This window comes from Symphalangus syndactylus, chromosome 7 (assembly GCF_028878055.3).
Source record: "Symphalangus syndactylus isolate Jambi chromosome 7, NHGRI_mSymSyn1-v2.1_pri, whole genome shotgun sequence".
NCBI lineage: Eukaryota > Metazoa > Chordata > Mammalia > Primates > Hylobatidae > Symphalangus > Symphalangus syndactylus.
The window spans coordinates 14,566,374-14,589,229 of NC_072429.2; the positions used below are offsets into that span (position 1 = coordinate 14,566,374).

The 22,856-nt window shown below is 50.0% G+C and overlaps 1 protein-coding gene across 1 annotated transcript in view; it reads left to right on the top strand.

The window, feature by feature from the left end:
* The window catches only part of STK10 (serine/threonine kinase 10), a 137,658-nt gene that overhangs the window by 19,059 nt on the left and 95,743 nt on the right, over positions 1–22,856 (top strand). Inside the window, exon 2 of the mRNA XM_055285244.2 lies at positions 12,431–12,595. Within this exon, the coding sequence (XP_055141219.1) occupies positions 12,431–12,595 (165 nt within the window). The remainder of the gene's footprint in view (positions 1–12,430; positions 12,596–22,856) is intronic.

Below are 22,856 nucleotides of genomic sequence, written 5' to 3' on the forward strand. Positions count from 1 at the left end.
TGTGCCAGGCTCTCTGGTGTAGACTGAGAGGAGTCAGGTGGGCTGAGCCTTTCAGAGATCACAGCCAGGTCAGAGAATCTGTGATGCAAATGCCCAGGGGACAGGGCAGTCTGCGATGAAAACCTTAACAAAATGCAAAGAAATTCTAGTTGGGGAGGTGGGCTGGGGTTCTGGGGAAGATGTCGTGGGCTAGGCTGGGGTTGAGTTACATTTTGCTGGCTGATTAAACGCAGGTAGGGAGGAGGTGTTCTCTGTGTAGGAGGGAGCATGAAGAGGGCCGGGAGGTAGGGAGCAGGCACGGGGCTGAGTGAGAGGGAGTGACGGGACCCTGGGGAAGTGGGCAGGGGCAGGTCATGAGGGTGTGAGTGCTGGGCCAGGGAGCTCAGGCATTAGCTTGGAGGGAAAGATGGGAAGGAGGGCAGGCACACGGAGCAGCTGGGTGGGAGACCCCTGGCATGACACCTTTAGTGGGCTGCTGAGGGCACAGAGCACTGGGCAGAGAGCCAGAGCTGAGCTCCAGGCCTGCCAGTGCCTCCTAGCTGTGTGACCTGGGACAAGTCAGTTTCTCTGCCTGGGCCTCCCTTTTCCCTTCAATAAAAGGAGATGGTGGTACCTCTGTGTGCTTCATGGGCCTGTGCTGGAGAAAGGTGGGCTGCTCATTGCCCTGCAGTAAGAGACCATAAGAGGCTTTGGCAGGCCTTTTTCATCCTGAGCCCGCAAGGACCTGGGCCTCCCAAGGCCCAGGCCCGTGGTGCATAAGTCTCCCGTCCTCTGCTGAATCACGCCTGCCAGCCAGGGGCCTTAGTGGGCTCTAAACTCAAGCCCACGTCAGCTGGCCACCCTGGCTCTGTCCGCTGTCCTCAGATCACCCCCTTTGGCTTTATGTTGGGCCCTTTTCCTGCACATAGTCAGTTCTGCTGTGACCCTGGTTTTCTCTGGGGCCAGATTTTCTCTCTCCTAAATAGAGTTGCAGCCCTTCCTGCGATTGACAGCATTCATCACCATGCAAAGATTAACTGTGTTCAGGCAGGGACAGCACAGCTCTACACTGTGTGACACCCAGACCAAGCCCTGCTTTGGTTCCAGTGGCCTGAACCATATTTGATACATGCCTGGCATGGCCGTCCAGAATAAAGACAGGGAAATAGGAACCCTGAGCCCTGACTGCTCCGTTCTTTGGCTCTGACCCACACCCAGGCTTTTCATCTGACAGGTCAGCTGGGAGCCTTCCCTCACACCTGCCACTCAGCCAGGTTGCTAGGAGACTTCCTTAGCAAATGATCATTGGGTGGGGTTCCTCTGCTGATTCCTTGCACATGTCCCCTTTTGCTTCCTAGAAAAAGAAACCCATGTTTCCGAGGCTGGGTCTGGGACAGTGGAGTGAGTTTTAGATGCTCCCTTACCTCCGAAGAGGCATTTTCTGCCAGAGAGGGCTGGGGCTGAACTTTCTACAATGATGGAAGTGTTCTGTATGTACCTGCTCTGTTCAATACGGTAGCCACAGTGTGTTAGCACGTGAAATGTGGCTAATGCAACTGAGGAACTAAATTTTTGTTTCATATCTATTAATTTAAATAGCCACGTATGGCTAGTAGCTACTGTATCAGACAGTGCAGCTTACGTGGGTTCCGAAAGAACGAGGGTGTCTGTCTCTGGGACGTTTAAGGCAAGGTCAGACGAAGTGGTCTCTTTCTATGTGGAAGGCTTCTTTGCACCAGCCCCAGTCTGCCCTCATTGGGACCCCTGTGGATAATTGCCAGATGTCACTGGGTGAAAATTGTCTTTATAAACTGCTTGACTTTATTATGCTCTGTTTTAGCTCGTCCCTGTCCATAGGCACATGCAGTTTTCCCAAAGGAAAATTGTAGCCTAGTTACAATTTCATTATCCTATTTTGTTATTTACTATTATGGCTTAAGGATTTTTTCTCATTACTATATTATCTTCTTGTTTATCATTTAAGAGTTACTTAATATCCCATTAAGTTAATTTAACCATTGTCTTTAGGTGATTTCACCTTTTTTCCCTTATTATGGACTAATATAAACTGAACATGATCCTAGTACATTTCTTTTGTTGCCTTTTTTTTTTTTTTTTTTTTTTTTTTGAGACAGAGTCTCGCTCTGTGCCCAGGCTGGAGTGCAGTGGCACGATCTCAGCTCACCACAACCTCTGCCTCCCAGGTTCGAGCGATTCTCCTGCCCCAGCCTCCCGAGTAGCTGGGACTACATGTGCGCGCCATCATGTCTGGCTAATTTTTGTATTTTTAGTAGAGACAGGGTTTCACTATGTTGGTCAGCCTGGCCTCGAACTTCTGACCTTGTGATCTGCCTGCCTCGGCCCCTCAAAGTGCTGGGATTACAGGCATGAGCCACCGTGCCTGGCCTGTTGTCTTTTTAAAAGTATTTCCTGGCCTTAAATTCCCAGGAATGAGGGATAATAGGCTGAAAAGGTATTTTCATGGCTTTTAAAACCTATTGCCAATTGTTGTCTTTGAAAGATTGAATCAGTTTCTATTCTTGTCAGTAATGGGTTCACCCACTTTACTACATTGTCTCCAGTGCTGGGTTGTCACCACTGCATGTTTTTGCTAATTTATTAAGTGTAAAATGATCCTTTCCACTTTTTTGGAGGACGATTCTTTTGGCAGAAGAATTCCATAGTTTCTGTTGGCCTGTGTCCTACACGTTTTCCATGTAGGTCTCCAAATCTTAGATTATCAGTCAGCTCTTTGGTGAGGTCTCAGTGAATGTCACCTTATAGATTATGGTGGGCTTGGGAAGGAAGGTGGCCCTTGATACACTCCTCTAGATCTCTGTTCCTTGCTGGAACACCCCCAGAGAGAGGGAACTCACCTCCTTCTTGGTGGCAAATGGCAGGAATCCAAAAGGGAGTTTATTGGCTCATGTAATTGAGAAGTCAATGCGTAGAGTCTGCCTTCAGGTACGGCTGTCTCCAGGTGTTCCACAGAGCCAGTAGCACTCCATTTGTGAGCCCTGCTTCTGCCATCTTGGCCTCACCCTCCAGCAGCCACTCTGAAGGAGTGACAAGATGGGCTACAAGACCCTTCAGCCTTTCATTCTACTGATTTAGCAGTGCCAGAGAAAGAAAAAGCTGCTTTCCTGATAACTTCAGCAAAAATGCAAACAACTGGCCGAGCGTGGTGGCTCACGCCTGTAATCCCAGCGCTTTGGGAGGCTGAGGCGGGCGGATCACTTGAGGTCGGGAGTTCGAGACCAGCCTGACCAACATGGAGAAACCCCGTCTCCACTAAAAATACAAAAACAGCTGGGCGTGGTGTCGCATGCCTGTAATCCCAGCTACTCGGGAGGCTGATGCAGGAGAATCACTTGAATCCGGGAGGCAGAGGTTGCAGTGAGCCGAGATCGCGCCATTGCACTCTAGCCTGGGCAACAAAGAGCGAAACTCCGTCTCAAAAAAAAAAGCCCAAAAACAAATTTAAAGAGCCACCCAGGCACGACCCTGTTGGCCTGCCTTGGGACCATGCCCAGGCATCTCTGAACCAATGACTGTGACAAGTTTCATTTTCAGGCACCCTTGGTTCAGTCCAATGATTAGCTGGGCCTGGGGTATGTCCCTGGCCCAGGGTGAGGTCAACCCGCTATGAATCCCTTGGACTCAGAGCGAGGGAGAGGCAGTGTCCAAAGGCAACTAGAGTTTTGAATCCACAAGGGGGAATGGATGCTGGCCCAGTCCCCCACTGCTCCCCAGCCCCAGGGTCAATTTCCCAGCAGCTCCGGTGGCTCCCAGGCCTGAGGTTGGGGTACCCCCAGGAACAGGCCCATCTGGGCTCTTTTCTCTTGTGTTCTCATTTACTCTTCTTGAGGCACACCTGTGTCACAGATGAGACAAGTGTCACAGATGGGGCCCTGGTCTCTGCATTCGCCTTGGTGGACTCAGTTTCCTCATCTGCAGAGGGGGGTTGGGGAGCTGGAGTTAAGGAGGGGTGGCTAATGTTTTCTCACTTTCCTGAGGTCTGTGGTATCAGCTATTTCCCGGGAGGCGGCGGGAGAAACACACTGATCAGTGGGCAGCCGGGAGGGAAGGGGAGGGCCTGGGGGTGGGTCCCCTGCTGGCCTTTGTGCAGTTGACTCTCAGGAAGCCCCCAGCCCCTGACTGGGCTGGCTGGGCCCCTTGGGTGAAGCAGTGCCCCCGGCTGGGAGGGTTGTCCCCACCTCCTCCAGGCTGGGCCCCTTGCGGGCACAAGGGGGAGGATTGTTCCCACAGTGGTGCTTGGGCCAGAAAACACAAGTGACCACTGTGTATCTGCTCGCAAGGGTGTGGGCTGAGGCGTTAGTCACTGCCGGCCAGCAGTGGAAGGCTGGGCCGAGGCTCCCCTCATCGTGCGCTGGAACCCGGCCTTGCTTCAGCCGGTGGGAGAGACAGACGTCCGAGGCCACAGACAGCCACTTGTTCTTTATGCTATTCCTTGCCTGCCAACTCCCACGTGGGCCTCATCTACTTGGACCACCCTTAGCTTTCCAAGACTCACCCACTCCCTAAGATGGCTCTCATCAGAGCGTGGAGAGAGTTGGACATCATTTCACCATCCATCCTCCCCCATATAGGGGGGAGACTGAGGCCCAGATGGGACTTCTGCAGAATATACAGGCATCTCTGGCAAAGCTGTCAGATACATGGAATTTGAACCCACATTGGCCGGAATTCAATTCCTAATCCTTTGAACCTGCTGTGTGACCTTGGGCTGGTGACTTCATCTCTCTAAGCATCGGTTTTCTTATATATAAAATAAAGCTCTTAATAGTTGTAAAAGTTAATTGAAGGGATCAAACGGTCCTCTCACGCCCTCTCTTAGCTTTACTGCCTCAGACCTAGTTTGATTTTCAGGCCCCCTTAGGGGCAGGATGGCTTTAGGCTGGAAGCTAGAAGTCAAGGAGAGCTTGCAGCAGTCTCAGCTGGCTCAGCAATTGTTCTGAGAATGCATTTCATTGGCTGACTTGATCACATGCCAATTTTTTTTTTTTTTTAGATGGAGTTTCGCTCTTGTTGCCCGGGCTGGAGTGCAATGGCGTGATCTTGGCTCACTGCATCCTCTGCCTCCGGGTTCAAGTGATTCTCCTGCCTCAGCCTCCCGAGTAGCTGGGATTACAGGCATGCATCATCATGCCCAGCTAATTTTTGTATTTTTAGTAGAGGTGGGGTTTCACCATGTTGGCCAGGCTGGTCTCAAACTCCTGACCTCAGGGGATCCACCTGCCTCGGCTTCCCAAAGTGCTGGGATCACAGGTGTGAGCCTCCGCACCTGGCCACGTGCCTATTCTTGAGCCAATCACTGTGGCCAGAGGGAGCACAGTATTCTGATTGGCCAAGATGAGTCCCTACCCACTTCTAGATATTGTAGTTTAGGGACTGGAAATGAGGGCAGGTTGGCCCCTGCTTAAGAAAAATCAGGGAAGGATGAATTATGATATGGGAGGGCAGTGATTCCCTCATGCAGATTTTCCTAGGTAGAAAATTGCTTGTCTTGTTCACTAGAACTTAGCCAAGTAAATAATGGTTGAATGAATGACTAGGGAATAAGCTGCTTCCTGGCAGTGTGGTGTAGTGAACACTAGGCCGGGAGTCAGGAGGCCACTGTGACAGCTCACAGTCCTGCTGGATTCCCAAGCCTCAGTCTGCTCGCTTGGGAAATGGGCACCAAGGCTAACGCTGGCCTTAACGGTTTGTTGGCAGATGACATTCTGGCTGAGCACTCCTCAGCTGCCAGGCACTCCCTTGCTGTGAGTGGTTGCTATTGGCTATGATTGTCATTCATCTTTCGCAAAGGGAGATAGAACAGGGAGCACTGGATAGTCATCAGGAAAGGTCTTTGGGGGAAATGTTTTGGAGGTAAGGAAGGCTTGAATTTGGATCCAGCCTTCACCCTCTACCCCCACTCGCTGTGTGACCTGAGGCACATCACCCCACCTCTCTGAATCTTTTTCCTCATCTCCAAACTGGCAATAATATTTGTCTTTAAGGGCTGGATGGAGGATGAAGTGAGAAATTCCGTGTAAGTCCTGTCCTGGAACCCAGAGAGCGCTCAGTCAGTGTTAGCTGTTTCTATCATCAGCCGTATTACATCCCCCTGTGGCCTCAAGGTGATGGATTGCTGCCTCAACGAGGCTTTGAAAGAATTTAATTTTGGCCAAGTCACTTTTTGGTCCGTGGTTCCTACTAACCTCTGTCTGGCAGGTTCTGGTCTCCATGGAATCCGAGTGAGGTGCTGGGTAGCGGGTGTGCCTTGTGTTGACACTGGCACTGCTGGGGCCCGGCTCTCTGGTCAATGCCGCCTTTCAGGATGGTGGGCAAGGCAAGGTTTGTGCACTCCTGGAAAATGGTCCCCACCTGGGCCTCCTCCACCATCAGGAGACAACATCCCTTTTCAGGAAACCCAGATAAAGGTGACATGCGGCCTTCTTTGCCAGCTTTCAGGGCTGAAAGATGAGTGATTGAAGGGGGGCCCTTGGCCAGCTCAGCATGGTCAAGGTGGTTGCCTTGGTCACTGGCCCTGGCTCTAGTCACTCCACTAAGCCCTCAACCTTCCCCTCAGGAAAGGAGCAGAGCTGGCATAACTTCTCTTCTGGGTTTGGAGAGGAGGAAGGGGAGGAGTAGGAAGAGAAAGAGAAATGTGTGCAGAAGGAAAGGATTCTTTCCAGCCCTCTGGTGGGGATGTACACAAATCAGCTTTACAAGGAATGAAAAGGCAAGGACACAGTCAGTTAAGACTGTGTGTGTGTGTGTGTGTGTGTGTGTGTGTGTGTGTGTGATCGGGCACCGGGTAACTTAAATGATGGGTTGCTAAGGCATTCTAAACAAGCTTTTTAAATTTAAATTTAAATTTTTTTTAATTTATTTTTTGAGACGAGTCTCGCTCTGTTGTCCAGGCTGGAGTGCAGTGGCGCATTCGGCTCACTGCACCTCTACCTTCTGGATTCAAGCAATTCTCCGCCCCAGCCTCCCGAGTAGCTGGGATTATAGGCACCCACCACCCTGCCTGGCTAATTTTTGTATTTTTATTAGAGATGGGGTTTTACCATGTTGGTCAGGCTGGTCCCCAACTCTTGACTTCAGGTGAGCCACCTGCCCCGACTTCCCAAAGTGCTGGGATATTGTCGTGAGCCACTGTGCCTGGCCTAAACAAGCTTTCAAAATTGAGTTCAGGGGAGAAGTCCCCACGGAGTTAGAGTCACGTGAGCTGGTAAATTCTAGGACAAGGACTGGCTCTGTAAAATGGCCCATCGTGAAATGTCCTTCCCTGAACTGGGCTCCTGGGCCCAGTATGGAGGCATCCCAGACTCTGGCATGCAAGGGACTTGGACAGAGGAAGAATGTGGCCACCAAGAGTGTGCAGACCTGGGCATGGGACTGCCTTAGTTCCAAGCCCACTCTGCCGCCTCATTCCTAGGGTACTCTGCCTCAGATCGGTCTCCTCATCTGTCTGTGAGATACTGACAGCACCACATTGTAGGGTGATCCAGGAGATAAATGCACTAACACATATAAGCAGCACAGACTAGTGCTGCATGCAGAGTGGACCAAGGGTCCACTCTGCCATATTATTATCAATGACATAATATGACAGATGGCATATTATCACTGCATGGGATCCTGGGGACTTTGCAGCTCAGTTAATGAAAGAAATATTTATCTAAACTGAGAATGAGTGTACGGAAAGCAAATGTGCAGAGAAATTGCCTGCTTGCACCACGCCTCAGTATTATTTTTATTTTTATTTTTGAGACAGAGTCTCACTCTGTCACCCAGGCTGGAGTGCAGTAGCGTGATCTCGGCTCACTGCAATCTCCGCCTCCGGGGTTCAAGTGATTCTCCTGCGTCAGCCTCCCGAGTAGTTAGGACTACAGGCGTGCACCACCACGCCCAGCTAATTTTTTGTATTTTTAGTAGAGATGAGGTTTCACCATGTTGGCCAGGCTGGTCTCAAACTCCTGACCTCAGGCAATCCACCCACCTCGGCTTTCCAAAGTGCTAGGATTACAGGCATGAGCCACCATGCCCAGCCCACCCCTCAGTATTGCTTCCTTCCAGAAGGCTCCTTGGTGGTGTTAGGTGCCGTCTCCCACACCCCATCATAAGCATGCTGTCTCGTCACTTTCAGCAGAGGGCTGTGTCTCTCCAGCTAGACTTTGAGCTGGCCAGGGAGAGGGTCGCTCTGTGTCTGTATTGTGGGCGCCCTGTGCAGGGCTGGCCCAGTAGTGCTCTGTTAAGTGTCTGTTGGCATCTGGTCTTAGAGACTTCTAAGTGGTGGAGATTATAGGGGAGACCTTGTACAGTGATGGAAAGTGCAGAAAATGTTGACGTTAGAGGATCCAGATGCAAATTCTGGTGCCACTCCCCTAGTTCCAATCACATTTCCCCTCTAAACCTGGACTTGCACGTCCACCTGTGGAGTGGGGGAAACTCCAAGCCTCAGGTCCCTGTGATGACAGGAACGAATGCTCATTGTCATTCATGGGGTGCTAGATGTGCAGGAATAACTTGGCCAGCCAGAATTTCCGGTGCAGTCAGGTTCCAGAGTTGTTATGGAAGGCAAGGGTGGAGCGTGATCAATATTATCCTTAGGAAGGTGCCATGGTGGAGACTAAGCTATAATATGTTCATTTAGTCCAGAGGAGCTCGTTTTCCCTGTGCTTTGCAATAGATTGCTGTTTAAGGGTCTCCAGATGAGCAGCGTGCTTTTAGGGGCCTTTTTTTTTTTTTTTTTTTTTTTTGAGATGGTGTCTCACTCTGTCACCCAGGCTGGAGTGCAATGGTGCGATCTTGGCTCACTGCAACCTCCACCTCCCAGGTTCAAGCAGTTCTCCTGCCTCAGCCTCCTGAGTAGCTGAGATTACAGGCATGTGCCACTACACTTGGCTAATTTTTGTACTTTTTAGTAGAGACAGGGTTTCGCCATGTTGGCCAGGCTGGTCTCGAACTCCTGACTTCAGGTGATCCACCTACCTTGGCCTCCCAAATGTTGGGATTACAGGCATGAACCACTGCACCGCACCTGGCTAGGGGCCATTTTGTAAGGAAATGTGTTTTTTTTTTTTTTTTTTTTTTGAGACACAGTCTTGCTCTGTCGCCCAGGCTGGAGTGCCGTGGTGCAATCTCGGCTCACTGCAATCTCCGTCTCCCGAGTTCAAGCAGTTCTTCTGCCTCAGCCTCCTGAGTAGCTGGGATTACAGGCGTCCGCCACCGCGCCCAGCTAATTTTTGTATTTTTAGTAGAGATGGGGTTTCACCATGTTGGTCAGGGTGCTCTCAAACTCCTGACCTTGTGATTCGCCCGCCTTGGCCTCCCAAAGTGCTGGGATTACAGGCATGAGCCACCGCACCCGGCCTTTTTCTTTCTTTTTTATTTATTTATTTTTTTTGAGACAGAGTTTTGCTTTGTTGTCCAGTCTGGGGTGCAGTGGTGCCATCTTGGCTCACTGCCACCTCTGCCTCCCGGGTTCAACCAATTCTCGTGCCTCAGCCTCCTGAGTAGCTGGGATTACAGGCGCTTGCCACCACGCCCAGCTGATTTTTTTGTATTTTAGTAGAAATGAGGTTTCACCATCTTGCCTAGGCTGGTCTTGAACTTCTGAGCTCAGGCAATCCGCCTGTCTTGGCCTCCCAAAGTGCTAGGATTACAGGCATGAGCCACTGTGCCTGGCTTTTTTTTTTTTTTTTTTTTTCTGTCACCCAAGCTGGAGTGCAGTGGCAAGATCTCGGCTCACTGCAGCCTCCGTCTCCTGGGCTCAAGCGATCCTCCCGCCTCAGCCTCTCAAGCATCTGGGATTACAGGTGCATGCCATCACGCCCGGCTAGTTTTTGCATTTTTTTTTGTAAAGGCAGGATTTTGCTCTGTTGCCTGGGCTATTAAACTCACAGACTCAAGCAAGCCACCTGCCTCAGATTCCCAAATGCTGAGATTGTAGGCGTGAGCCACCGCGCCCGGCCATGTGTACTTGCTCAACACTGGAACCCCATGCAGCAGGGTGGGTGAGACGCTTGCTGCAGCATTCCCCACTGACGTCCTCGCAGGATCCTTGGGGAGCTGTGGGTCCTCACCTCCCGTTTCCCAGACACCAGCTCCTTGTGTGCAGTGGGCTGGGATTGCTTGCTCCATTTACATGGTTATTTCTCCCTCTTTTGAATTGTGGTAAAATATACAGAACATCATATTTATCATTTTGGCCAATCGTAAGTGTAAATTTAGTGGCATTAAATCAGTTCACAAGTGTGTAGCCATCACCGCTGTCTACACCTCAAAATTTTCATCATCTTCTATAAAAACTCTGTACCCGCTAAACAATAACTCCCCATTACCCCTTTCTAACCCCTGGAAACCTCCATTCTACTTTCCGCTTCTATGATTTCAGCTACTCTGGGTACTTCAGGTAAGTGGAGTTATGCAATACATATCCTTTTGTGTCCGGCTTATTTCACTTTACATAATGTTTTCAGGATTCATCCATGTAGTTTGTGTCAGAATTGCCTTCCTTTTTATTCCTTTTTATGGCAGAATATTTTCGTGTGTGGATATGCCACATTTTGTTTATTCAGTCATCTTTTTTTTTTTGAGGTGGAGTCTTGCTTTGTCATCCAGGCTGGAGTGCAGTGGGGCGATCTTGGCTCACTGCAACCCCTGCCTCCTGGGTTCAAGTGATTCTCCTGCCTCAGCCTCCTGAGTAGCTGGGATTACAGGTGCCCACCACTACGCCCAGCTAATTTTTGTGTTTTTAGTGAGATGGGTTTTCACCATGTTGGCCAGGTTGGTCTTGAACTCCTGACCTCAAGTGATCTGTCTGCCTTGGCTTCCCAAATATTCATTCATCTATTGATGAACACTTGGGTTGTTTCCACGCTTTGGCTGCTATGAGTATATAAATATCTCCTTGAGTCCTTGCTTTGAGCTTTTTTTGGGTATATACCTATAAGCAGAATTGCTAGGTCCTAGGATAGGTCTATGTTTTTAACCTTTTGAGAAACTGGCAAACTGTTTTCCATACTGGCTGCACCATTTTACATTCCCACCAACAATGCACAAGGGTTCTAACTTCTCCAGTCCTCACCAGCACTTGTTATTTTCCATTTTTTAAAATTATAGCCATCTTAGTGTGTGTAGAGTTTTCTTACCCTCTTATTCCTCAAATAAGGAAGACTTGTTTTGCCTAGGTGACATGCATCTATGAAACAGTTCCGCTGTAACTGGTGGGCACTTACGCAGACTGTCTTTTCATTCTACTCTTAATGCATTTGAAATGTTGCAAATAAATGCATCAAACATTCCTATTAAAAATTTTAAACAAATTTTAGGCTAGACAGTGGCTCACACCTGTGATCCCAGCACCTTTGGGAGGCCGAGGTGGGCAGATCACTTGAGGCCAGGAGTTCCAGACCAGCCCAGCCAATATGGTGAAACCATATCTCTACTAAAAACACAAAATTTAGCCAGGCGTGGTGGTGCACATCTGTAGTCCCAGTTCTCGGGAGGCTGAGGCAGGAGAATTAGCTTGAACCCAGAAGGCGGAGGCTGCAGTAAACAGTGATCACACCACTGCACTTCAGCCTGGGCGACAGAGTGAGACTCCATCTCAAAAAACAACAAAAAAAATTTTTAAACAGATTAAAAAAAATTTTTTTTTCTTTTGGGATGGAGTCTCACTCTGTCACCCAGGCTGGAATGCAATGGCGTGGTCTCTGCTCACTGCATCCTCTGATTCCCGGGTTCAAGCGATTCTCCTGCCTCAGCCTCCCCAGCAGCTGGGACTACAGGCGCGTGCCACCACACTGGCTAATTTTTGTATTTTTGGTAGAGATGGGGTTTAACTACGTTGGCCAGGCTTGTCTCGAACTCCTGACCTTGTGATCTCCCTGCCTTGGCCTCCCAAAGTGCTGGGATTACAGGTGTGAGCCACTGTACCCAGCCTAGATTTTAAATTTTAAACAGAGTGAAAGTACCCTTTGAATGTCTCCCCATTTCTGGCCCCTCCCCAGCCTGCTGTCAGGCAGTATCTTTCCTGAGTTTTCCATGCATTCACAGACGCTTGTGAGCATGTATGAACACGCAGTTTTCCATTTTTTATGCAAAAAGTATTGTGCCATTTTTATTGTTCAATGACTTGGGTTTTTTTGTTGTTGTTTTTTACTGAACAAATCAACAGTCTTTCCATGTTGTTATTTGTAGAGCTGTCTCATTCTTGTATTTTTGTTTATTCCATAGTGTTGTAGGGGTGTATGGTACTTACTGTTAAGTACAGACATGATGTGTGGCTATTGTTAAGAACAATGTATGTCCCGGTTCAGCATCTGGACATCCGGCCTCTGTTTTCACACTCATGCAGGACTGCGGGCTCATGTCCAGAGGTCAGTTTCCTGCGGAGAATGCCTTGTTGACCTCCTGTGTCTCCTCTTTGCAGGCCAAGAATAAGGAGACGGGTACTTTGGCTGCGGCCAAAGTCATTGAAACCAAGAGTGAGGAGGAGCTGGAGGACTACATTGTAGAGATTGAGATCCTGGCCACCTGCGACCACCCCTACATCGTGAAGCTCCTGGGAGCCTACTTTCATGACGGGAAGCTGTGGGTAAGGCTGCCGCCCCACCTGCCCCGGCTCAGCCCCCGTGGCCTGGTGCTCTGGAGCTAGCCTGGTCCTGAAGTCTTCAGCTCTTTCTCAGCATCTGCTTTGAGGACGAGGGCTAGGGCAAGGAGATGGTGAAGCAGGGAGCTCCTGGCCACTTACCCTCCCTTTCCTGTGGTGCCTCCCCGTTGGGAGTAGAACTAGTGATTTGGAACAGAAATCTCTACTGCCTGGCCTTGAATCCCAGCCCTGCTGTGTACAAGCTAAATAATCCTAACCAAGTTCCTAACCTCTCCATGCCTTAGTTTCTCCATCTGTAAGGTGGGGCTGATAATAATACCTAGCTCATAGAGTGGTTACTGCGACTAAGTGAGTTAATTCATGATAGGTACGTAGTAGAGAGCCGGGCACATGTAAGAGCCCAGTAAGTGTCGGCTATTTTATTATTTGTTGTAGTAGCACCTCTTCTGCCACTGCTACAGCTGCTACATGGAGATCCTTCTCGATGGCTGCACTAAAGAAGGGGGCTCTTTACCAGCCCCCTATTCTCCATCAGCATCCTCACCCTTTGATGAACAGTGTGGTTGCAGCTTCAAGCCCCATCCTCCAAACTCAGCAACACCCCTCGACTTCTTTTTTGGGATGGAGCCTTGCTCTGTTGCCCAGGCTGGAATGCAGTGGTGTGATCTTGGCTCACTGCGCCCTCCGCCTCCCGGCTTCAAGCAATTCTTCTGCCTCAGCCTCCTCAGTAGCTGGGATTATAGGCATGTGCCACCACGCCCAGCTAATTTTTGTATTTTTAGTAGACATGGGGTTTTGCCATGTTGGCCAGGGTGGTCTCAAACTCCTGACCTCAGGTGATCTGCCGGCCTTGGCCTCCCATAGTGCCAGGATTACAGGTGTTAGCCACCATGCCCAGTCCTCTTCATTTTTTTTTTTTTATTCTTCCAAAGAAATCCATCTTCTGACTATGCCCTTCTCTATTGTTGGGCATTTAGGCTGTTTCCTTTTTTTCTTTCTTTCTTTTTTATTTATTTATTTTTTTTGCTGTTATAAACAACTCTGTGATGGACATCTTTGGATTTTTTTGTGTGTTCTTGTCTGAGAGCTTTTTTATGAGAATTTTTTTTTTTTTTTTGGTGAGATGGAGTCTCACTCTATTTTCCAGGCCGGAGTGCAGTGGCACAATCTTGGCTGACTGCAACCTCTGCCTCCCGGGTTCAAGCAGTTCTCCTCCTCAGCCTCCTAAGCAGCTGGGATTACAGGTGCATGCCACCACGCCTGGCTGATTTTTATATTTTTAGTAGAGATGGGGTTTCACCGTCTTGGTCAGGCTCTTCTTGAACTCCTGACCTCAGGAGATCCATCTGCCTTGGCTGCCCAAAATGCTGGGATTACAGGCATGAGGCACTGTGCCCGGCGAGAATTTTTAAGATTCTTAAGTGTCTATTGCCAAACTGGCCTCACAGAGCCACTTTTGATATTGACCGAAGGAGATCTCCCATTGACCCACCCACTCACCCAGCCACCCACTTTCCTGTCCATTCATCTTCCTCTCTGTGCATATAGCATTTGTTGGACTGCTGACTATGTGCCCATTAAGAAAAATAGCTATTATGTTTCTATTCCCGTTATTGATTGTGGCTGGGTACCAAGTTCATAAGTTTCCCAGGTCCAAAGATACTACTCATAATAGCTAGCATTTATTGAGAGTTTACTGTGTGCTAGGCCTTTTGCTATGAGTTTCACTTGCATTATGTGGTTTAATCTTCATTCTATGAGGTTGTTGCTTTATCCCATCTTACAAAAGAAAATGAGAAACAAAAAAGCTATGTGGGCTGCTCCCCAGGCCACATAGTTAGCAAGTGGCAGAGCTGGAAAACCAGATAGAGCCAAACACAGTTTGTAACTAGATTGCGACTGTCACGCTGTTGCTTAAATAAATACACTAGACTTTTCTGTCCCTAAGTTGTCACTTCAGGCTGGTGCTTTCTCCTCCAGGCCCACTGCTGCGGCCAAGACCATTTCTTTCCCTCCTCTATTGTAGCTGCCCTGACAGCCTACATTTGTTATTTTGTAGAAGGCACCAGCTCCTCCGATTTGCCTTTTAGACACTGTGAGATCAAGGAAGGTGGCCCTGGAGCTGGGTAGATAAAGAGGGGGAAAGGATGGCAGGCAGGAGAGACAGCATGGGCAGCGGTGTGGAGGCATGAAAGGTACAGCATGTTTGGGAGATGGCTAGTCTAGGACCAGGGCGGCATGTGGTGAAAGATGAGGGTGGTAAAGTAATTGGGGGCCATGTTGTAGAAGGCCCCGCATGCCAAGGTGAAGATTTTGCCCTCAATCTTTTACTGCAGTGGTTCTCAAAGTACAACCCTTGGATCAGCACATCAGCCTCAGCTGGAACTTTGTTAGACATGCAGGTTATCAGGCCCCTCCTGAGGCACATTGAATCAGTAACTTTGAGGTGAGGCCCAGCAATTTGCGTTTTAAGGTAGGGTCCAGCAATCTAAGTGAATCTGATGCTCGTTTAAGCTTGAGAATCACTGTTTTAGGTAATGGAGACCCAGTGGTACTTTTCTGCAGGGGAGAGGCATATTCTTTGTTAACAGAAAGAAGTCAGGTTTGAGAGGACAAGAGAAAAACATTGAGGCAGTTTGAGAAGTGGTAAGAATAGACTAGGCCAGGAGCCCAAGGATGTGATATGGAACATCATCTGGTCAGGGGAGGCTTCAGAGGAAGGGACATTTGAACGGGGTCTTGCAAGATGCATAGGAGTCCTCCGGGGAGATAAGAGAAGGAAGAGCAGTCAAAGTAGAGGGACCCGCAAATGGGCAAAAGTGTAGAAGGGAGAAGTCCAGAGATACAAGTTGAAGAGTGCACCAACCAACCCTTTGATATTTCCTTCTGTGTGATGGTTCTCAGGCCCATCTTGTGACCAGGCCTGGGCTTCTGTGGCTCTAGGAGCCAACTTTTGATGTGGATACTTTGACAAAACCAGTTCTGGACCTGGGGTCTGCTCTCAGGAACTTTGGGATGAGAAACTGGCTGTTCCCAAAGTGTCTTAGGTCCCTTCTGTAGCCATGGCAGGCAGGGACAGACTTTCCCCCGAGTGGGGTAGAGGTCATTCACCACACCACCCCATGTGTAATTTGACAAGATTAGCTCATTTTTGTTCAGAGTTTGTAATCATGGCAAAATCTATCTGTGCTTCCTTATCACTACTTCTGCTTTTGAATATCAAATGGTGCAAGTTGGAGAAAAACAAACCAAAATGCTCTAGACCAGTAGAACTATCATGTGAGCCACATGCATCATTTTACATTTCTTTTTTTTTTTTTTTGAGATGGAGTTTTGCTCCTGTTGCCCAGGCTGGAGTGCAATGGCGCGATCTCAGCTCACCACAACCTCCATCTCCTGTGTTCAAGAGATTCTCTTGCCTCAGCCATCTGAGTAGCTAGGATTACAGGCATGTGCCACTACGCCTGGCTAATTTTGTATTTTTAGTAGAGACGGGGTTTCTCCATGTTCGTCAGGCTGGTCTTGAACTCCCGACCTCAGGTGATCTGCCTGCCTCGGCCTCCCAAAGTGCTGGGATTACAGGCGTGAGTCACTGCGCCCGGTCTACATGTATAGTTTTACATTTCTAACAGCCATATCCAAAAGAGCAAAAAGGAACAGATGAAATTAGTTTCAATAATATAGTTTATTTAAGCCAGTATATAAAAATACGATCATTTTGACATGTGATCCATTTAAAGAGTTATTGAGCTATTTTACTTTTTTTCATTCTAAGTCTTCAAGTCCAGTGTGTATTTTACACTTTTAGCACATCTCAATTTGGGAGCTAAATTTTCATCAGAAATCCTTGATCTGTGTTTAGATGTCATAAAATTTACAGTTGAGAAAGGTAGATTCACACACCCAAGTTGTTCCAGCATTCTTAAACGTTTCCCAGTAACTGAACCAAGTCTCAGTTTTCAAATTTAAATGAAGTAGAAGAGAATGGAATAATACGTTTAGGTCTCTACCCTCGCCACATTTCGAACACTCAGCAGCATGTGTGTTAGTGTCTCTGTATTGGACGGCACAGACAGTGAAGCTCTAGATGACTCCCAGGGCCCAAAACCAGTGACTGCAAGAAGGCCTGGGCTGACCTCATGAATGTCCTCTGCTCATAGCTACCCCCATCCTCCACCCCCAGCCCTGAGCCAGATTTTGGTCTCTGGGCAGATCTTTCAAGGGCGGGGGGGGTCTCTTTTCCAACATGTATTACAGGAACAAGAGTGAGTTCTTTGGGAAGAAAAGCTCTGGTGTCTGGCCTTTGACCCATTTCTGAATGTACCTATCTCCACCACGATCAGTTTCAAGCTACCAACTCGATGTCGCTAACAGAGTTGGGAAGGCCCCTGGCCTCACGGAGCTCAAAGTCTAGTGGCAGAAACAGACGGTATGAAAGCCAGTGAAGAAGTAGATGAGAGGACTTGGGCAAGTGACAAGTGAGTGGAAGAAAAATCAGTGGGGAAATGCAGTAGGCATTCCTGGGTAGGGTCAGGAGCAGGTGCTGTAAACATGATGGACAGAGAAAGCCTCTCTCATGAGGTGACGTTTTAGCTGAGAGCTAAAAGACCAGACGGAGGCAGACCTCCAAATGTGTGGGGGCAGAAAGTGCCAGGTAGAGGGAATCAGAAGTGCACAGGCCCTGAGGCAGGAGGCTGCAGAGGACCCCACAGAAGGTGTTGCGGCTGGTGCGTGGTGGAGGGAGAGTGGCAGAGTAATGTGAACCGAGGCTAGACTGTCCGCGGCACATGCTGCTGAGCAGCTACTAAGTGGAAGTCCCCATTGTACGGGCTGGGGATTCATCAGTGAGCAAGAAGGAAACGGTCCTCGTCCTCATGGAGCCTCCAGTCTACATGTGGGAGACAACTAATGAACACATAACTCCAGCAGTGATCAGGATAGATATAAAATTGGGAAGCGGGCTGGGCGCGGTGGCTCATGCCTGTAATCTCAGCACTTAGGGAGGCCGAGGTGGGTGGATCATGAATCAGGCATCTGAGACCAGCCTGGCCAATATGGTGAAACACCATCTCTACTAAAAATACAAAAATTAGCCAGGCGTGGTGGCATGTGCCCGCCAGCTACTCGGGAGGGTGAGGCAGAATTACTTGAACCTGGGAGGCAGAGGTTGCAGTAAGCCAAAGATTGTGCCATTGCACTCCAGCCTGGGCGACAAGAGTGAGACTCTTGATTCAATTAAAAAAAAAAAAAAAAAGGCCAGGCGCGGTGGCTCACGCCTGTAATCCCAGCACTTTGGGAGGCCGAGGCGGGCAGATCACAAGGTCAGGAGATCGAGACCATCCTGGCTAACACAGTGAAACCCCGTCTCTACTAAAAATACAAAAAATTAGCCGGGCGAGGTGGCGGGCGCCTGTAGTCCCAGCTACTCGGGAGGCTGAGGCAGGAGAATGGCGTGAACCCCGGGGGGCGGAGCCTGCAGTGAGCCGAGATCGCGCCACTGCACTCCAGCCTGGGAGACAGCGAGACTCTGTCTCAAAAAAAAAAAAAAAAAAAAAGAAAAAGAAAAGAAAAACGCAAAGGTCGGCCTCTGGAGCCTGCAGGTTCACAATCCCTCTCCTGCCTGCCACTTACTGTGAGACCAGAGCCAATTCCTTCTGTCCTTGTGCCTCAGTTTTTTCAGCTGTAAAATGGGGATCTTCACAGTAGTGCCTGTAGGAATAATTGAGCTAATAGTTGTTTACAAATAGAAAAGGTCTATAACAGGGCTGGGCACACAGAAACTTCGGTAAGTATCAGCTGTCCACCTTCATCGTGCCTCTCCTTCGCTTTCTGTTCTCTTTGGTCCCCGGCGTGGGGCCTGGCGTGAAATCTGTCCATGGTAGATGTTCATTGGGGAGATGAAAGGAGACAGGACATGCCTGCCCTTGGTGGGGCAGGGGTCTGCCGAGAGCAGCCAAAGTCCCTTTGGGGTGGCCCAGCCCAAGAACTCTCCCTAAGACTTCCTGATGAGGAGGTTGGCTGGCGCCGTGGTTACCCTCCCTGAAGGAGTGACTGTGGGCCTTTCTCAGTGTGGCTTCTTGCCTCAAACTGAGCATTCTGTAAAGAGGAAGTACTGGTCCCAGGATCAAGAGCAGGGCATGGATGGGATGAGCCTGCTGTCCACATGTGTCCCCATATGACCACACGTTGCTGGCCAGGGTTTCTGTGGCTTGTCGTCCTGGGCTCAGAGGCCAGCCCTTGGTCATTGACAGAGATTGCATATCTGACCTCAAAACAGCCAAAACTGTAAAGAGAATGTGACACCCGGAAGTAGCTGACAGTGCTGTGTACTTTAGAAAGTTGCTCAGTGTGGCAGAAGGGATCTGGGGCTGGAGTCAGGAGACCTGAGTTCTTATTTCTTTTTTTTTTTGAGGTGTCGTTTCACTCTTGTTGCCCAGGCTGGAGTGCAGGGGCGTGATCTCGGCTCACTGCAACCTCTGCCTCCCGGGTTCAAGCGATTCTCCTGCCTCAGCCTCCCAACTAGCTGGATTACAGACATGCACCACCACACCCGGCTAATTTTTGTATTTTTAGTAGAGACAGGGTTTTGCCATGTTGGCCAGGCTGTTCTTAAACTCCTGACCTCAAGTGATCCACCCTCCTCAGCCTCCCAAAGTGCTGGCATTATGGGCGTGAGCCACCATGCCCAGCCCAGGAGACCTGAGTTCTGCCTGGGACCAACTAGCTGTGTGACCCGAGATAAACATCCTTTCCTGGGCCTCTGTTTCCTAATCCATAACTCTAGGGGCTTGGAAGGGAGGATCCCAAGGAGGTCTTTCAACGGAGTCTGCCTGTTTTATCCTAGCCCCTGTATCTCTGCAGTTCTGAAGTCCGGATCTGTGGTCACCTGGCCCAGGGCAGCCCTTTTTGGCAGTTTTGGGTGCCAGGACCCTTTCCATGGGCTGTGGGGACCTGGTCTTCCTCGGGCTCCCTGGCACTCACCAACCCCTGCCCTCTCTCTGGATTGGGCTTTTGGGGCACCCGGTTGTTGGGACACACACACACACACACACACACGAGCACTTTGTAAAGCACTTTAAAGCCTGCACAGGCTCTGCAGCCCTAGAGGTGGGTGTGTTATTACTGTATCGACAGGCCCATTTTACAGAGGGGACACATTAAGGCTCAGGGAGGGAAAGTGGGGGAGGAGGCTGGCAGCTCCTTGGCCTAGAGGGTGAATCAGGAGGCAGGGGGTGGTGACAAAAGGAAGGAGGCAGCAACATGATGATGTGGATAGTTGGCCTCATCAGGAATGTTTTCTGTGCTAGGCCTGTGCCGGGTGGGCTGTTTCCTGACTATCTCACCAACTCCTCACAATTCTGTGGGATTGAGTTTTGTTTGTTTGCTTTTGTATTGCTCTGTCACCCAGGCTGGAGTGGAGTGGCATGATCTCAGCTCACTGCAACCTCTGCCTCCCAGGCTCAAGCAATCCTCCCTCCTTAGCCTCCCAAGTAGCTGGGATTACAAGCATGTGCCACCACACCCAGACAATTTTTGTATTTTTTGTAGAGACAGGGCTGGTCTCCAACTACTGGACTCAAGCAATTTGCCTGCCTCCGCCTCCCAAATTGCTGGGATTATAGGCGTGAGCCACCGCACCTGGCCTGAGATTGAGATGTTGTCACCCCCATTTTACAGATGTGAAGACCAAGGGTTAGAAAGGTGGAGTGGAGTGGCTCGTCCCACATGTCAGAGCCAGGCTCCAGCCCAGGAGCTCCAAAGCCTTCTCTCCTGCCCCCTGGAGTGCCCCTCTCTGGGTGCCAGGCTCTGGGCATCACTGGGAACAGTTCAAAGGATGCAGTCTGTGACCCCCACCCTTCCACTTGAGGAGCCATTGTCCGGCAGAATGTTTTTTGGCAGGGCTTGGTGGTAAGGAGGCCTGTGCCGGGGGACCTGTCCAGCTGCTCCCTTGGGCAGTGACCTTCCGGGTACGGTTGGTGGCCCAGAGCAGATGGAGTTGTGAAGCAGCAGGTGGCTAACTGAGGGCTTTGCTGGGATCCTGCTGTTGGAATAGCCGGCCTGGGCTGTCTATCTCACATGCACGGGAGCAGGGGTGATTGTCATTCCAGGATTCGCCCACCATGTCACCAAGCATCTCCATGTAGCCCTTCCTGTCAGGTCAGTGCACCATCTGACCATGTCCTTCCCCTGCATTAGTACCCTCCGGGCACCTCCCAGCCCTGCTTCCCTCCATCCCTCACCCTGTCACTCACACCCTCATTCCTTCAGTTGATCATGCACAGAGTGGGATTGGAATCTGGCTGCACCCTGTCCTGCTCTGTGACCCCAGACACGCCTCTTGGTGCTTTTGAGCTCCAGGCTCCTCATCTGGACGTCGGGGATGATAGTGCTGACCACCACAGTGTGTCCAGGGTTGGAAACCCAGCTGGCAGACGGTAGCAGTGTAGGAGGGTCCCAGACCTGCTTGCGGCTTTCATGGTGTGACTCCAAGCCAGGCATCTTAACTAGCAGGACAGGCGTGTTGCTCATGGTCCATATCAGCCAACAGATGTGTGAACCACACCCACAGGCTACGCGGATGGCAGGTGTGATACGATCACATGTATATTGGTTTTCATCCGCAGTTCCTGGCTCATAACTCCCATAGCCCTTATTACAATGTTTTGTTATCATGTTGGGTGAGTTAGGCCTCAGGAGCAGGCCTCAGGAAACAGAGTCTCTCTCTCTGACCTTCTCCTGTCCTCTTGTCACCTGCCTAAGGCAGGACTCTAATCTGATTGTGGGTCAAGAGACTGATTCCAGAGGGGTCTCAGAGGAAGGAATGCCACACAGAGAGGCCAAGAAAAGTCTGAGGCTGGGCACAGTGGCTGACGCCTGTAATCCCGGCACTTTGGGAGGCCGAGGCAGGCAGATCACGAGGTCAGAAGTTCGAGACCACCCTGGCCAATATGGTGAAACCCCATCTCTACTAAAAATACAAAAAAATTAGCCGGGCATGGTGACACGTGCCTGTAGTCCCAGCTACTCGGGAGGCTGAGGCAGGAGAATGGCGTGAACCTGGGAGGCGGAGGTTGCAGTGAGCCGAGATCGTGCCACTGCCCTCTAACCTGGACGACAGAGCAAGACTCTGTCTCAAAAAAAAAAAAAGAAAAGAGAAAGAAAAGTCTGAGCAGCAGGCCTTGCTGGGTTGAGACTGTGCGCTTTTTTTTCCAATCACATCTCTATACACGGTTGTCAGTCATGCCTGTGTAATGAAGTCTCCATAAAATTCCAAGAGGAACCTCTGGACAGCTGACCAGGTGGAGCTTCCTGGAGGGTGGTGTACCCAGGGAGGGCATGGAAGCCCCGTGCCCCTTCCCCCAGCCTCACCATACACATCCCTTCATCTGTATCCTTTGTAATATCTTCTATAATGAATCAGTAAACATAAGTAAATGTTTCCATGAGTTCTGTGAGCCAGTTCCAGCAAATTAACCAAACCCAAAGCAGGGGTCGTGGGAACCCCAACTGGAAGCCAGTATCTCAGAAGGTCCAGAGGCCTCGACTTGCAACTGGTATGTGGGGTGGAGGGGTGCAGTCTTGGGGCCTGAGCCCTCAGCCTGTGAGATCTGACGCTGTCTCCCGGTAGATAGTGTCAGAATTGAATCGGAAAACACACAGCTTGTGTCCACTGCGTGTGTGTGGGGAAAACCCCCACATTTGGTCACAGATATCTTCTGTGTTGATGATTGTGGCGTGAGAACAGAGGAAAAACAAGGTTTGAAAGTTATTCCTCAACAGCAAGCTTTTTGTACCATTTGAATTGGTGTGGCCCGTTATACATCCACACCTTTCATATAAGAATCCAGACATCTGACTTGGCCTGAAGGATCAGCAGCTCTGGCCCCATGGGCCCTATTCCCTTGCAGGCTCTGTGCGCCAGGCTGGGTGTGGCCGCCCCTCTACATAGGTACACGCTCCCTGGTTTGTCCTGCCCCGGCCAGGTGACCACTCTGGATTCATGCTCCTTCCTGGTACGAGATAGGAGCAGATGTTTCCAGTGCTGTGGGAAGGAGTGTGGAGACAAGGGAGGTGCGGGGGGCTGTGGGGCTGTGTTCCGTTTTCCTTGTGTTTCTTGAGCTGCTTCCTTCTTCCTGGCCTTGGGGCTGGGTTGTCTCTGGTGAAACCTTTAGCAGTTGCAGCTGTCGTGGGCTCTGTCCCCGTCATGATAACACCTACCTGTGTCTGGCATTCCACATGCATGATC